A 16,962-nucleotide genomic window follows, 5' to 3' on the forward strand; every position below is an offset into this window, starting at 1 on the left:
GTCTCCACTGATTGGTCAGCGCCAGGGCAGGGGGTCTTTAGTCATTGCAGTTGGTTCTGGCATCACCCGCCTGGTTTTGCTGCTTTTCTGGGCCTGGAGCCGAAGTACCACTGAGGCCTAGATGTTATCCCCAGGGAGGAAAGGCCAGGGCAGGAGCGGTTACCCTGGGGACAAGATCCTTGTTTTCCCAGTTTTGCCCGCTGCCAGACCTTCTGGTGACCATCTCCACCTGGCTTGAAATTCCTTGGCCAGTTTGTTCAGCTATCTGTCTGTTTTCCTATTCCACTTGCCAAGGAATTTTCTTAGCTTCTTACTGTCCTGTGTCAGTTACAGTCTTCCTGTCTTTCCATCCACCCATATCCCCAAGGCCAGCCTATATTTGAAGAGTACAGGGTGCTCTTCAAAAACTGGTTTGGAAGTGATAGACCTTGCAAAAGAATGAGGGTTAAAAGTGAGGCCCCCGAAGTCAGACCTCAGTTTAAATCCTGTTTACTGACTTCCGGCCAAGATGGAGGCGTAGGTGAAAACATTGTGCCTCCTCGCACAATGTTTAAAGACAACAAAGTTTTAATATAAAAAAAGCAGCATAAACACAGAAAATTGAACCGTACAGAAGTCTGACAATAATGAGCCATTCAGCCAGACCGGTAAGAGGGGTAGAGTCAGCGGCAGAGCAGGGTCAGGCAGGAAAGATCAACCAGACTGACCCAGGAGCTCAAGCAGCGGTTGGCGGATCCCAGGTGTGGGGTGGCAACAGGCAGACCCAGTGAGGGTGCAAGGCGGCTGGCTGACCACAGTCACACATTAAAGTGCAAATAAACAAGCGAAGGAGTGAACAGTGAAACAGACCGCTCAGGCTACGGCCCCAGCGATGGGAATTAGAGCCTGAAAGCACCAATTGGAAAGACTTTCAGGGTCAAGGTGCTATGAGAGTTCATTGGAGAGTCCCACAGGGTCCTGGAGGGTACACAAGCCCACACACTTGGGAACCAGCACCAGAAGGGCCCAATTTGCTTGTGGAAAGCGGCAGATGGGACAGAAATCTGGGAGAGAGCAGAACAAATGCCATTGCCCCTCTCTGACCCCGGCCCTACATTCAGCTTTGCAACCCAGTGACCTGGGAGAGCCCCGCCCTGGTGAACACCTATGGCTCCACCCCTCATGCATAACAGGCAGGAACAGACCAAAACATATGGCTCAAGAACAGCTCAAAGCCCCAGAGCCAAAAATTCTAAGCAACCAAGAAATAGCCAAACCTTCAGATGCACAGTTCAAAACACTGATGATCAGAATGCTCACAGAACTGGTTGATTTTAGTCACAAATTAGAGGAACATATGAAGGCTAAACTAATTAAAATGATGGGAAATGCACAGGAAACCAATAGTAATGGAAAGGAAACTGGGACTCAAATCAAGGGAGTGGACCAGAAGGAGGAAAAAAATGACAAAACAAAAGAATGAAGAAACAAGAATTCAAAAAAATGAGGAGAGGGGACTTCCGCCAAAATGGAGGTGTAGGGTGGAAGCACTGTGCCTTCTCACACAACCAAGTTTAAAAACAACAATGTTTTAGCAACAAAAACACAGCCAAACCACAGAAAATTGAACTATACAGAAGTCTGACAACAACAAACCCTTCAGCCAAACTGGTAAGAGGGGCAGAGCGGAGTCGGGCAGGAAAGATCCACCCGACCAACTCCGATGCGCGAGCCAGGTGCGTCAGCAGCCGTGGGTGGATCCCAGGTGTAGAGTAGCAGTGGACAGACCCACTGAGGGCACAAGGTGGTGGACCCACTGAGGGCTGACTGTGTAACACATTCGCTCGCAGATAAACCGGTGAAGGAGTGAGCAGTGAGACAGACCACGCAGGCCTCAGGGGCAGGAAGCAGCAGAGGGGATGGCTATTGTCCCGCTCTGACCCCGCCCCCACATACAACGTCACAAACCAGTGACCTGGGTCACCCCACCCTGGTGAACACCTAAGGCTCCGCTCCTCATACATAACAGGCATGAACAGATCAAAGCATGGCTCAAGAACAACTCAGAGCCCCAGAGCCTATAAATCTAAGCGATGAAGAAATAGCCAAACTTTCAGATGCACAGTTTAAAACACTGGTGATCAGGATGCTCACAGAAGTGGTTGATTTTAATCACAAATTAGAGGGGCATATGAAGGCTAAACTAATTAAAATGAAGGGAAATGCACAGGAAACCAATAGTAATGGAAAGGAAACTGGGACTCAAATCAAAGGAGTGGACCAGAAAGAGGAAAAAAATGACCAAATAGAAAAGGATGACGAAACAAGAATTCAGAAAAACGAGGAGAGGCTTAGGAACCTCCAGGACATCTTTAAATGTTCCAACATCCGAATTATAGGGGTACCAGAAGGGGAAGAGGAACAGCCACAAGTGAAACACTTATTTGAACAAATAATAAAGGAGAACTTTCCCCAATCTGGCAAAGGAAATAGACTTCCAGGAAATCCAGGAAGCTCAGAGAGTCCCAAAGAAGTTGGACCCAAGAAGGAACACATCAAGGCACATCATCATTATATTAGCCAAGATTAAAATGAAAGAGAGAATCCTAAAAGCAGCAAGAGCTAAGGGGACAGTCACCTACAAAGGAGTTCCCATCAGACTGTCAGCAGATTTCTCAAAAGAGATCTTACAGGCAAGAAGGGGCTGGAAAGAAGTATTCCAAGTCATGAAATCCAAAGACCTACATCCAAGATTGATCTATCCAGCAAAGCTTTCATTTAGAATGGAAGGACAGATAAAGTGCTTCTCAGATAAGATCAAATTCAAGGAGTTCATCATCACCAAGCCCTTATTATATGAAATGTTAAAGGGACTTATCTAAGAAAAAGAAGATAAAAAATATGAACAGTGAAAGGACAGCAAACTCACAGTTATTAACAACCACACCTAAAACAAAAGCAAACTAAGAGGACAGCTACATCTGGAGCGGAACCATAGAAATGGAGATCACATGGAGGGTTAGCAACAGGGGAGTTGGAGGAGGAGAAGGGGGGAGAAGGTACAGAAAATAAGTAGCATAGATGGTAGGTAGAAAATAGATAGGGGGAGGGCAAGAATAGTATGGGAAATATAGAATCTAAAGAACTTGTGACACATGGACATAAACTAAAGGGGGAAAATGGTGGGGGAGGGGTGTGCAGGGTGGAGGGGAATGAAGGGGGGATAGGACAACTGTAATGGCATCATCAATAAAATATATTTAAAAAAATAAATAAATCCCATTTACTAGTTGTGTGACCTTGGGAAAGTCACTTAACTTCTCTGTTTCACTTTCGTCCTGTCAAACAGAAATTAGAACAGTACGAAGCTCAGGGTTGTACCATTTGTGAATTTCTCAACATAGTCCTCAGTCCCTAAGAGTCTGCTATTAGTATTATCATGGACAGAGAATATGTGAACGTGTAATTTTAGGGTGGCTGGTGCCACGGGCTGTGAAAGAATTCACAAAGAGAAGAAACTCAGACTACCAAGTTCTCATTTTCCAAGAAAAGAAAGGGGCCTATGTGGTGGCTGGCGGAGCAGGTGGTCCCACATCCACGTGCAGATGAACCAGGAAGAACAAGTGGGGAGGGAGACGGACCGCAAAACCCAGGGTTCCAGTGCAGGGAAATAAAGCCTCAAAACACTGATTGAAAACACCTGTGGGAGTGACGGCAGTTGAAGAAACTCCCAGCCTCACAGGAGAGTTCACTGGAGAGGCCCACAGGGTCGTAGATGTACACAGACCACTCACCTGTAAATCAGCACCAGAAGGGCCCGACTTGTTTGTGGGAAGTGGGGGAAGTGACTGAAAGCCAGCAGAGAGCTGAACAAGTGGCACTGATTCCTCTCGGACCCTCCTCCACAGACAGCGTCACAACGCAGTGACGTGATTGCCTGCCCTGGTGAATATCTAAGGCTCTGCCCCTTACTACCCAACAGGTGTGCTGAGACCAAAAAAAAAAAAAAAAAAAGGCCCAAATGAAAGGACAGATCAAAGCTCCAGAATAAATACAACTAAGCAATGAAGAGACAGCCAACCTATCAGATGCACAGTTCAAAACACTGGTAATCAGGATGTTCATAGAATTGGCTGAGCATGGTCACAAAGTAGAGGAAAAGGTAAAGGCTATGAAAAGTGAAATAAAAAAAAAAATGTACAGGGAACCAGCAGTGGTGGGAAGGAAACCAGGACTCAAATCAACAGTTTGGACAAGAAGAAAGAAATAAACATTCAACTAGAACAGAATGAAGAAACAAGAATTCAAAAAAAATGAGGAGAGACTTAGGAACCTTCGGGACAACTCTAAACATTCCAACATCAGAATCATAGGGATGCCAGAAGAAGAGGAAGAACAAGAAATTGAAAACTTACGTTTAAAAAATAAAGAAAAGCTTCCCCAATCTGATGAAAGAACTACATATGCAAGTCCAAGAAGCTCAGAGAATCCCAAACAAACTGGACCCAAGGAGAAACACACCAAAATACATCATAATTAAATTTGCCAAGATTAAAGATAAGGAAAGCATCTTAAAAGCACCAGGAGAAATGAAGACAGTTACTTACAAAGGAGTTCACATAAGACCGTCAGCTGATTTCTCAAAAGAAACCTTGCAGGCAAGAAGGGGCTGGAAAGAAGCATTCCAAGTCATGAAAGGCGAGGACCTACATTCAAGCTTGCTCTATCCAGTAAAGCTGTCATTTAGAATGAGAGGCCAGATAAAGTGCTTCCCAGATAAGATCAAGTTCAAGGAGTTCATCATCACCAAGCTCTTATTATATGAAATGTGAAAGGGATTTATCTAATAAAAAGAAGGTAAAAAAATATGACTAGTATTTGAATAGTAAATATGAAAAGTAAATATTATGAATAGTAAAATGACAACAAACTCACAACTCTCAACAACTGAACCTAAAAAAAAGAAAAAAGCAAACAAGTAGAACAGGAATAGAATCACAGAGCTTATATGTACGACCCATGGACATGAACTAAGGTTCAGGGGGGCAGGGGAATTCGGGTGGGAGGGGGTATGCAGGGCGGAGGGGAATAAAGGGGGGGAATGGGACAACTTTAATAGCATAATTAATAAAATATATTTTAAAATAATAATAAAATAAAAGTTTCTGGGCTTCACAAAAAGAAGAGGAAACAAGAAAGAAAGGGGCCTCGGTGTGGAGAGCAGCAGCTGACCACAAGGCTGGGGCTGTGAGCTTTTGTCCAGCAGCAGTGGGCACGGGGGCAGCAGCTGGCAGTCAGGGCCACCGCAGGCAGGACGCTTTGGTCAGTTTTGTGGGGGCTTCAGTGTGCTTTGACGGTGTCCTTAGGTGCAGGGTTCGGTCGTCGTGTTTATCCTGTTTGGCAAGTTTTCAGCACATTTGGTGCCTTTAGGATACTTTCAGCAATTTTCCAGGCCTGATCATCTCTATTAATCTCAGAAAACAGCATTTAATTGTGGCTGACGGGGTCAAGAAAAGGATAGCTAGCTCTGGTAAGGAGGGCCTGACAGGGGCTTTTTGTCTTTTTAGGTAAGTCTACTGAAATTGCATTCATTCATGCAGCAAGCATTTACTGAGCACCTACTGTGTGCTGGTGCTGGGAACCCAGCTGTGGGCAAGGTGCTCAGTTCTGGCCCTCTGGGGGCCCTGGGGAGTCACGTGGGCTTGGGTGGGTGCAAAAATATCCTTGGTACAGTCGCTGGCCTGCAGGCAGGGAGCAGCCCTGCAGATGGGCAGGTAGGCCTGTCTGGCCCTGCCCCCACCACACCCAGCGTTTCGTCTGGGACCAAGCTGAGTGACTTAGCGCATTCCTGGGGCGAGGCAGGAAGGACTGAAGAGGTGGAGCAGAACCATAAATACAAGCCCTCTGGGCTCCTCTCCACTTCCTGCATGATTGCCCTTCACCGCCAGCCAGTAAGTAGGGTCCGGACCGGGTAGGGGGTGGGCCCTGGCCAAGCCACCCTCTCTCCCGGAAGTCTGACTCTCAGGCTGCGGCCCCAAGGGCAGTCCCTCATCGTGTGGTCTGTCTGTCTGTCTGTCTCTGCTAGTGCCACCCTACACCATCGTCTACTTCCCTGTCCGAGGTGCGGCACCTGTTCCTTCCAGAGGACAAAGGGCTCAGGCCAAGCACAGGCCAGACTCTGAGGCTGATCCCTGGACTGGGGCCAGGGCCAGAAGCGGGATTGAGGGGGCAGGGCCAGAACTGGCTGTTGCCACCCTTCCTCTGCCTTCCCTGGGGTGCTTGGGGCTGGGAGTCCCCCTCTCAAAGACACGGTTGGGGCCACGGCCTCTGTTCTTCCCCTGAGGTCCATCCTCTCCCAGAAGGCTGCCAGGCTGGGGTTTCTATCCTGTTCCTCTGTCCCCTTGGCACACTCCTGTCCCTTGCAACCCCCCCTCCCCCCGCCAGGGCGCTGCGAGGCCATGCGCATGCTGCTGGCGGACCAGGGCCAGAGCTGGAAGGAGGAGGTGGTGACCAGGGACACCTGGCTGCAGGGCGCTCTCAAGGCCTCCTGTGTGAGTGCCGGTGCCCGTCGGGGCTGGGGCCGGGCCTTGGGGGACAAACTAAGGAGGGAGACAGCTGAGCTCAGTGTCCCTCACAGAGCCATGCCATCCCCCCAGCTGTACGGGCAGCTCCCCAAGTTCCAGGACGGAGACCTGACCCTGTACCAGTCCAACGCCATCCTGCGCCACCTGGGCCGCTCCCTCGGTGAGTCCTGAGGTCCAGGAAGTACTTGACAGGTACCGGCAGGATGTTTGAGGGCCTGAGCTGCTGCACGTTCAGCCTCCAGAGCCCTGCCCGGCCGAAGGGCTGGCCGGGTGCCCTTGAGGAAGGGGCAGGGCCAAGCTAGGAGGGCTCTGGGTGCAGGGACTGGGGTGGCCAGTCCACCTGGGCAGGGGCGACACAGCAGCTCAGCCCCCCCAACCAGGGCTCTACGGCAAAGACCGGTGGGAGGCAGCGCTGGTGGACATGGCAAACGACGGGGTGGAGGACCTCCGGAAGCTCTGTAGCCAACTCATCCACCACAATTACGTGAGTGTGGGCTAGTCGTGGCTGGTGCTCTGGGCCGAGGGCGGTCACCTGGCCAGGCACACTGCATGCTTTTCCTGAGATCCCTCCTGGTTGCAGGAGGAGAGCAAGGCCAAGTACATTGAGGAGCTGCCGGGGCGCCTGAAGCCCTTTGAGACCCTGCTGGGCCAGAACCAGGGTGGCCAGGCCTTCATCGTGGGTGACCAGGTGAGTGCTGTGTCCAGCCCACTGTGGGCCCATTTCCCATGTGGGCAAACGGAGGTCCAGAGTGGGGCTGTGACTGGTTCACTAAGGCGGACGGGTGCAGTTCTGGCCCCAGCATCTGTCTCCCCTGACCCTGCTGAGCCCCCCACCCCGCCCCACAGATCTCCTTCGCGGACTACAACCTGCTGGACTTGCTGCTGAACCACCAGGTCCTGGCCCCTGGCTGTCTGGACTCCCTGCCCCTGCTTGAGGCCTATGTGGCTCGCCTCTGCGCCCGGCCCAAGCTCAAAGCCTTCCTGGACTCCCCCGAGCACGTGAACCGCCCTGTCTTTGGAACCCGAAAGACATGAGCCTGTGTGTCACCCTTGGGAGAGGGGCTGCTCTTGAAAACCAATAAACACCGTGAGAGGGAAGCTGTGCTGTGGTCAGCAAGGGTCTGGGTGGGCACAGGGGACCCCTCCGCTCCTTCCCAGGTTGCGTTGGGGGCAGGGAGGGCTGGGAAGGGCAGCTGGGCAGCTGGGCCCTGGACAGCATTAGGCCCGAGGCTATTAGGAGACACAGGAGCTCTGAGTCCAGAAGGGAAGATGAGACACCACACTTCAAGGATGCACCTGGAGGACTTCCTGCAGGAGGCAGTTGGCCTTGCTGGAGGCACTGACGGTTATGGCAGCGTGGGGCGCCATGAACGTAACAGACGGCCCCTGCCCTCCTGTGATGACTTCCGTCTTCTGGGAGCACATGCAGATGCTGTGCACGCCTGCACACTAGGGAGCGAGTGACACACGCACTTGGGTGTTTCACATGTGCATCTCGTGTGTCATGACAATCATCCCAGGCCCTTTGGTAAGTGGCCGGCAGGGCCAAGTGCATGGCTGAAGGTGGACTGGGAGCTCGGGCGAGCCTCCCGCCTGGAGGGTCAGGGTCTGCCTCCACTTCAGGGAGCCTCTGTCAGCCCCGGCGGGAGAGCCCTACCTACTGCCCACTCCCAGGCCACCTCTCTGTCCTAAAAGGCTGCGGCTGCCTCCCCCCACTCCCAACCCCAAGGCCCCATTGTGAGCTGCTGGAGGGCCCTCTTCCCAGCCCTGGTCCAGGATCCTGGGACTGGAGACCAGATCAGAACCCCTGTCTGTTCTTCCTTCCCCAGCCGGGCAGCCTTGGACAAGTGGCTGACCCTCTCTGAGCCTGTTTCCTTGCCTGACATCCCAGGCGGTCCCAAAGTGCCGCACGGTTTACCAAGCAGCTCCGCGCGCCAGACACTCGGCAGTTCTTCAGACCGCATTTCACAGATGAAAAAGCTGTGGTCAGCGCTGGAATTTGCACCTTGACGGCCACGCCTGGTTTCTTTCCCCAAATAGCCCCAGAAAAATGCTCTCACACACTCTCCGGACAAGTGAAGTAGCCGGTGAAGTGGTTATTTAAAACATTAGTGAAATGTTAAATATCCTGGCTGAGATCAGCTCAAAGGCATGGGGAGCATCAGGAGCAAAAAAAAAAAACACAGGTCACGCCTGTGCCCCCCACCCCCGGCCCGCTTTGCCCAGCTCTGCAAATGGTGAGGACAGAGTTGGGGGGGTCCCATTGAGGTTCCCCTTCCTGGACCTGGAAGACAGTTTTCCCCAAGAACTGCCAAGCGCTCGTCTGGGAGGTGTCCTTGGCAGTGAAAGCACACCTGGGCTCCAAACCCTCAGGGTGGGAAGACTTGGGACAGGGTGAGGGGCTGCCTTTGTGTCTCCAGATGAGACGAGCTCAAGACAAGAGCCGAGGGTCCTGCGGGCGTGAGTTTTGTTTGCAGCCCCTTCAACTTATTTTCATGAGCCTTGTTCCTCAGAACAGCACCCAGGGGAGAAAACCAAACGGAGACATGTGCCCCCCCGCACCCCCCCCCCCAGTGTGCTGCGTCCAAGATAGGGTTCTGGCTCTGAAGTGTGTCAACCAGGAGAAGGGGCGGCCTCGCTGTGACTGAGGCTTCGTGACTGAAGTCTTCCAATAGACCTGTGGGGCGACCGTGTCTGCGGAAAGTGACCGTTTTGAGAGTTTGAAGTGGTTGTTTTTTCCTGTTTTCCAAAAATAAGGCCCCTGTGACGCTGGCTCATGAATCCTGCCCAAGCAGGGCTGCCACCTGGGGTGGCCACCGGGCTCCGACCTGGCCACCACATTCCATCCTCCAGACATGTGGGACCAAGCGCAGCCACGCACTGGTGCATTGGCCCTGCGCCAGGCACGGCGCTTGGTCCAAGGGGTGCGCCCGCCAGTGCAGCTGGCGCATCGATTCCTGCCCAGCCCGGCCCGGCCCAGGGGGCAGCAGCAGGCTCGGTGCCAGGAGCACCCTGGAGATCGCAGCTCTCCTTTCTGCTAGAGGCTGGGAGGACGTGAACTCAGACAGACTGCGGGTGTGACCCTGCCTGAGAGAGCGGGGCCCTCAAAGAGGGACGTGTGAGCGTGTGCGCGTGGGTCCATGACTGTCCACCCTAAGAAACCAGCTCGACTCCGCCCTATGATAGTTTCAAAATATGTTCCCAAACCCTTGACAGCTTCCATCTCAACGTCTGGAACCTACCCGTTGAGTGCGGCTGGACACAGTGACTGGCCACTAACTCGTTGGTGGGGTGGAGAGGACGGGGCACGGTGTCCTAGACTAGGTCACAAAGGGCCTGCAGCTTGCTCCTGGCTCCCTCTCTGGGGTCACATACTCTGGGGGAAGCCAGCTGCCATGTCTCGAGGATGCTGGAGCAGCCCTGTGCAGAGCCGCAGGTGATGAGGAACTGAGGCCTCTAGCCAACAGCCAGCATGAAATCACCGGCCAGCAAGCAAACTTGAGAGGGAACCCTGATCCCCCCGAAGCCTGCGATGGGTGCAGCCCCAGCCACCATCCTGCCTGCACCCTCTTGGGAGACTGTATTAACCACGCCTTTTCTTTTCTGTATGCTGATGCTTCAACTTCCGGGGCTTTGCTGACTCTGGACAGGCTGCCCCTCCTGGGGTTAGCTATTTCCTGAGATGGTAAACAGCTTGCCTTTCAGACACAAACTTGACAGATTCAGAGCCCACGCCCCCACCTACCTCCTTTATTGGGCTCTCACCCATTGGGCCACCATCCCCCTCCCCTGACTTCCCCCCACCCCCAACCCAAAGCCAGGAGCAGTTGAAATAGTTTGAACTAAGCATTCCTTGGCCTGCTCACCCTGCCCTGCCCAATCCTTTCCTTCGCCACAGTCCAGGCTCCTGCCCGCAGTGCCCCATCTCCCTCTGCCCCCTGGCCCCTGCCGCTCCCCCGTGTGGACCCTGTGGCGTGGCATGCCTCTTCTCTTGGGATCTGTGAGGAATATTCTATCTTTTCCATCGCAGTTGCCTCCCGATCTGTTGGCCTGCTACACCTAATAATACGGAAAACCTAGCCCTGGCTGGTGTGGCTCAGTGGACCGGAGAACCAAAGGGTCACCAGTTCCATTCCCAGTCAGGGCACATGCCTGGGTTGCAGGCCAAGTTCCCAGGAGGGGGCGCATGAGAGGCAACCACACATGGATGTTTTTCTCCCTCCCTCCCTTCCCTTTTTCTAAAAATAAATGAATAAAATCTTAAAAACAACAACTATATTTAAAGCGGAGACCCTATGCAACGGCCACCCAGCCAAACGCCTCTCAGACTTGACTCAGAAACGAAGACAATAAATGCTTGTTGTTTTAAGTGGCTCCATCCCATCCGAGGTAACTTGGGAGGCGGCAATAGACAGACTGGGAGCTGGCGGAGCCCGTCCGGCCGCAGCGTGGACAAAGCAGGTTTCCAGGCAGGCACTCTGCGGCTTCCAGAGCCGGTTCCCAGAGGTTTCCTGGTCCCTTCGGTTGAGGTCTGAGGTCCCTGGGGCGCTCAGGCTCCAGAGGCGGTCGGTGCTGGGGACAAAGGCACGCTGTTCAAACGGAAGTCTTTCCATGAGTGACCCCAGTTCCTGAGTGTGGGCCCAGTGGGGCCGAGCGCCCACCCTACGTCCCAATAATTAGTGTTTCCGCCCATCTCGTTCACATGGAGGAAGTGCAAGGACACCAGGGTTACAAACCAGGTGGCGAACTTGACTTCAGGTCCCAACTCTGCCCCGTACTTGCTGCGTGACCTTGAGCTAGATGCCCGCACAAGAGGACTTCCACAACGTCGAGCGCAGGGCCTGCCACTAGGCAGATGTTTGCCTAGCGGCTGAAAACGAGTTTGGTGAGAACCGGGCTGGGCAGATACTGTCGCCATCAGCGCCGGTGCTGTTTCAGCGCCTAGAGAAAGCCTTGTGTCTCCTTCACCGTGTTTTGTGCAAAAAAGCAAGAGAGCTGAGCTACAGCAGGACTTGAAGTCTGACATTTCCAGCCACGCGGCCACCTGGGCACTTGAGTGCAGAACGAAATGAGTAAATATTATTAATACATCGTGATTTCCTCTCCCAGTACAGTTTTAAAGCCAAGAGGTTTATCATAAAATTTTAAAATCAATACCTTGTTATGATTTTTTAATCCTCACCTGAGGATATGTTTATTGACATGAGAAAGAGAGAGAGGGAGGGAGGGAGGGAGGGAGAGAGAGGAACATCGATGTGAGAGACACTGATCCATTGCCTTCCCTAAGAGCCCTGACTGGGGATCGAACCTGCGGTCTTCTCGTTACGGGGTGATGCTCCAACCAAAAGAGCCACTGCGTCAGGCCAGTAATTTATTTATTTATTTATTTATTTATTTATTTATTTATTTATTTATTCCATTACAGCTGACATGCAATTTAAATTAGTTTCAAGTGTACAGCACAGTGGTCAGACATTTATATAACTTCCTAAGTGAGCCCCCGATAAGTCTATACCCAGCTGGCACCATACACGGCTATCAGCATACTGCTGACTGCATTCCCAATGCTGCATTTTACATTCCGTGACTGCTGCGTAACGACCAATTCACACTCCTCTACCCCTTCGCCTCCCCCCGTCCCCCTGTCCCCACACCGCTCCCTTCTGGCAGCCATCCATTTGCCCTCTGTACCCGTATCTGTAAGTCTGTTTGTTTGGTTTGTGCATTTATTTTGTTTGTTTGTTTTTAAAGATTTTATTCATTTATCTTTACAGGGGAAGGGAAGGAGAGAGGGAGAGAAACATCAATGTATGGTTGCCTCTTGTGCCTCCCCTGCTGGGAACTGGCCCGCAACCCAGGCATGTGCCCTGACTGGGAATCAGACTGCGGTTGTTTGGTTCACAGGCCCGCACTCAATCCACTGAGCCACACCAGCCAGGGCTTATTTTGTCTTTTAGATTCCATAAATAAGGGACATCACATGGCATTTGTCTTTCTCTGTCTGACTTGTCTCACTTAGCCTAATACTCTCTAGGTCTGTCCGTGTTGTTGCAAATGGTAAGATTTCATTTTTTTCATAGCTGAGTAATATTCCATCGAGGATATGTGCCACATCTTCATTATCCAGTCATCTATTGATAATCGTTCAGCTGGCTCCCAGATTTTGGCTCTTGTCAATAATGCTGCGATGAATATAGGGATGCATATATCTTTTCACATTCGTTCAGCACATTGCGGGCAAGTTGATGGTTCTAATCACAGCAGGTTAAAAAGCTGCCTCCCCAGAGTCAGGTCTGCCAGGTGAGCCTTCTGTTCCAACGGTGTTCATCAGTGTTCTACAGGCAGAGAAAGACAAGAGTCTGTCTGTCTGTCTGTCTGTCTGTCCCTCATTGAGCAAGACTTGATGCGCAGGCGCATTTAGGTCCTTGCCTATATCACTCTGGCTAACATCACATTGGCCAAAGCGAGTCACGTGACCTCCGGAGGCAGAGAATATCTTTACCTCTGGATTGGAGGAGCGGCAGATTCCCCCAGCGGAGGGGCTCGTGCAGGAAGACGGGGAGAACTTCTGGTCAGTTCGCAGCAGGCCACTGTGTTCTTTAGGCAGGAGGTGGATGAAGGCGGATGGAAGAACAGAGGTGCAAGAAAGCCAGTGGGCAAAGGGTGGAACGTGTGAGTAATTTTTAGGGCAGCCCCAAGATGAACAGAAACTGAGTGTATGCGGTGTAAGCTAGTAGCAAGAGGAATGAAATGATGCATTTAACCAACCAACCCAAAAGAAGGCACGGAGGGGAACAGACCAGGCAGAGCAAGCAGCACCAGGGGCGGACCGGTTGGCGCCGACCTCAGCGCGGAGGAGAGCGGAGGAGGTCGTGGTGGCGGGAAGACACTGCACTGCGGTGTACATTGCAATCAGTTAGGATCGTTTCTCAGACTCAAGTCAGAAGAGAGAGTTCAGGGAAGTGAGGCCGCCACTGCTGCTTCGAATGCCTCAGAAGGGGAGAATGGGTTTATCAGGAGTGACCAAGAAGAGCTTGCTAGGACTCAACGAAAATAATAAAACCTGCAACACTGGGGCCCCTTCTCCTACCAGGCGCAAAAACCGCTCTGATGAGAGGTCCAAGGATCGCACTGAAGATAAAGGGGTCGCCGAGGAGTCGAGCGAGAAGGGTCATGGCGGGGGCAAAACTCGCGAGAGGCGCAGGGGGCGCAGCGTCTCCAGCGGCGGCAGCAGCGCCAGGTCTCGGTCGGGGGGCACCTCCAGCAGCACCTCCAGCTCCAGCTCCAACTCCAGCACCAGCACCGCACTGGCTGCAGCAGGGGCTCTAGCTCCTCATCTGCATCAGGCCGTCTTGGAAGTCCCAGCACGCCCGCAGCCCCAGCTTCAGCAGCCCCTCCTGCTCTCCAAGTCGTCCCGGCACAGACATGACAACAGGCGGCCTTCCCGCTGCAAATCCAAACCACCCGAAAGAGATGAAAAGGAAAGGAAAAGGGGGAGCCCTTCCCTGAAACCCCCAAGGTACTCACGGGGAGGCTCCCGGGGAGGTGACAGGTGGGCAGATGTGCTCCACCTGTGGGGAAATTTAAGTGATTGGCATGCCTGTAGGAAGGGTGCACCCCATCCATCCGAGGGCCGTGCACACGTGGAGTTTGAGGATCCAGATGAAGCTGAGAAGGCGCTGGAGCACATGGATGGAGGTCGAACTGATGGCCAGGAAACCACGGCCCCAGCTGTGCGGGCCCCCTGGCCTAGGCCACCGCCTGGGGGATTCGGCCCTCCCAGGAGAGTGCTGCCCTCACCTCCCATGTGGTGCCGGTCACCTGCACAGATGAGGAGAAGGTCACGCCCCCCACAGCGCAGCCCCCCACCCTCATGCCCTGGCGATCCCACTCCCCTGGCTGCCACTCCAGCTCCAATTCCTCCCCATGAGCAAGCCTCCGAAGTTCTGCCCTGTAACTTAGCATCCACAGCTCAGTTCCTCACGTTTCAGTTAGCCCTTTAAGGAGTCATTAGGAAACAGATCCTCGCTGGGGGCAGGCTTCAAAGGCAGCACTGAGACATTCCTCTGAAGGCCAAGTGCAGCTGCAGAACTGATGCTGGCGTGGGGTTGTGCCTATGAGGATGCCCTCCAGTCACCTGGCTAGAAGGTTCCCAGCCGGAGGCCAGCAGGAAGGAGCAGGGTTCCAGCTGGCAGTGTCACCCCACCCTGGGGGCACAGTTTTCCATGTCTCCGATGACCTAGGGCCAGTCTGGGCCAGTCTGGCAGCCTGAGGATCCCTCGGGAAAGGGCCTGCTTTGGTGCAGCTGCCGTTCCGTTAGCCTGGCCCTGTGCCCTGCGCCAGTCCTGGTCTCTGGGGTCGAGCGTCCCGTTAGTTGCTGTGAATGGTTCTGTTTTCACGTGTACTCACACGCCCGCATCTCCTTTCTCTGAAATTGGTGAGCAAGTGGAGAGCTGGCTCCGCAGGGTCATGGGCCCCACCTCCACCTCTTCACGATGGTCTTGGGGTTACTTTGGGAACATGCACATTGCTTTTGGGCTTTTATGATGCAGACAGTACTATAAGTTTTCTGTTTTGAGTTTTCCTGTAACTTTGTAGCATGTTGTTGTGTAAAGAATTGTGTTGAATAAACCTAGAAGTAGAATGCAAAAAAAAAAAAAGAGAGAGAGAAAGAGAGAGATTGAAGCGCAGATATATGTTAGCAGTTAACCTGAATGGAGAGAGAGCCCCCATGCAAACACGCCCCACTGACTTTTACAAAGATGCATCCTTCTGCATTTTACATAAATGGAGTGAGATGTTATGGACTCTTCAGTGTGACTTCTTTCACTTACATAAGGTCCCTGGGATTGGCCCTTGTCTGTGGCAGTGCTGCCTTGTAGGTCGTAGCACGACTGACTTTTCCATCCTCCTGTGGGTCGGCATGTGGGTTGCTACCAACGCTGGGCGGTTGTGAAGGAAGAGTTGGCCCGTGTGCTTGTGGAAGCTTGATGAGTCCGGAATCTCATCATGCCTGGTGGGCCAGAGAGCCAGGGAAGGGCTGGTGCAGCAGCCTGAGTCTACAGGCAGTTTGCTGGCAGAATTCCCTCTTTCTTGAGAGAGGTCGGTCTTTTTTTTTGTAATCCCTTCCACTGATTAGATGAGGCCCACCTATACTGCATTCGTGAACACTGACGGCAGGGTAGCAATAATAATGTGCTACGAGTGAGGAGCACGTGTGTGCGTGTGCGTGCCAGCACATACACATGCCACACACACTCCTGCGGTCCAACATGCAGGGAGAGCTGAGGACCACTCTGCAACCCGGCTGTGCGAGGAGAGAGAGCAGACAAGTTAAAATGAACTCCAGAACTCTCTATGACCCACAAGGCGCAGAGATGGAGATGGGGGTAAGCAAATGCTTCCCCACACCCCAGGGCAAACAGGGAGGTCGAATTAGGCTCCGAGAGGGGCGGAGGACAGAGACCTGGGGCTGGGGCAGTAGCCAGAGGGGTGGGAGAGAGAAGCATCAGCCATGGCCACCTCCCACCCAACCCCAAACCCCACTTTAACAGCCCAGACAGGGCCCCCACCCACACGGGTCCCTTCTGCACAGCAGACTCTGTGTGGTCTGAGAGAGCCCAGTCGCCACGTGAGAATTGTAGAGAAAATGTAGCAGAAAGGGACATGCGCATTGTTTCAGATATGATTGCAACTGTTTCTTTGTTGTTTTTTGTTTTTTTGTAGCTCATTGAATTACTCTCTATGGCTGTGGAGGATTGGGGAAGTCAAGTTTCAGGCTGTTTGTAGCATAAATAAAATAACAAATTAGACTCTTCTGGGCAAAAGATAAGGGAAGAGCTTTGTTCAGGGATAAAGCAGGTGTTGGCAGGAGCTGAGGGAAGGTCACCAGGGGCCGGGAGGAGTGGGACCTGGAGCTTGTTGTAGGGCACAGGGGACACTGTGCTGACCCGGACTGGCCCAGCTCTCGGCGGGCCAGGACTGTCTGCCGAGAACAGCGCCTATCCTTGCCTGTACCGCCTCGGCCTCCGGCTGGGCCAGTCCCAGAGGGCGCCACCCCTGCATTCTACCTGCGGAAGCAATACGAGGAAATGATAGTTTTATTATGCATGTGTAAAGTGTCCTTATATACTGATGGTGTGTTTGAGTTCACCGCTTCTGAAGAATTACCGCTCTGGGCAGGAAGGGTCTCAAAGACGGAGAGAGGGCACCAACCCCTGGGTGGGAGCCCGGTTTTCCCGCCTCACCCCAACCTCTCTAATGAGCTCCCGCCTCGGTTTTCTTTTTGCCTCCCGGGGACGCCCTGTCAACCAATCCCACATGGCCCAGGGAACACAAGGGGCCCCTGGTGGCTGCCTCTCCTGGGCCTCCCACTCCGGGCAGGAACGGTGCCCCCGGA

At 52.9% G+C, this 16,962-nt stretch overlaps 1 protein-coding gene and 1 pseudogene across 1 annotated transcript; both read left to right on the top strand.

Annotated features, from left to right (window-relative positions):
* Positions 1–5,725: 5,725 nt before the first annotated feature.
* GSTP1 (glutathione S-transferase pi 1) lies at positions 5,726–7,680 on the top strand. The gene is made up of 7 exons (XM_037135378.2): positions 5,726–5,930; positions 6,065–6,100; positions 6,424–6,530; positions 6,636–6,723; positions 6,944–7,047; positions 7,144–7,251; positions 7,410–7,680. Coding segments are annotated over exons 1-7 (633 nt in total). The 5' UTR covers positions 5,726–5,929; the 3' UTR covers positions 7,599–7,680.
* A 5,887-nt stretch (positions 7,681–13,567) lies between these two features.
* LOC119041816 (RNA-binding protein with serine-rich domain 1-like) lies at positions 13,568–14,428 on the top strand (annotated as a pseudogene).
* Positions 14,429–16,962: the final 2,534 nt, after the last annotated feature.

Source organism: Artibeus jamaicensis, unplaced genomic scaffold, assembly GCF_021234435.1.
Source record: "Artibeus jamaicensis isolate MK-2021 breed Jamaican fruit bat unplaced genomic scaffold, CSHL_Jam_final contig_3109, whole genome shotgun sequence".
NCBI classification, from domain to species: Eukaryota; Metazoa; Chordata; class Mammalia; order Chiroptera; family Phyllostomidae; genus Artibeus; species Artibeus jamaicensis.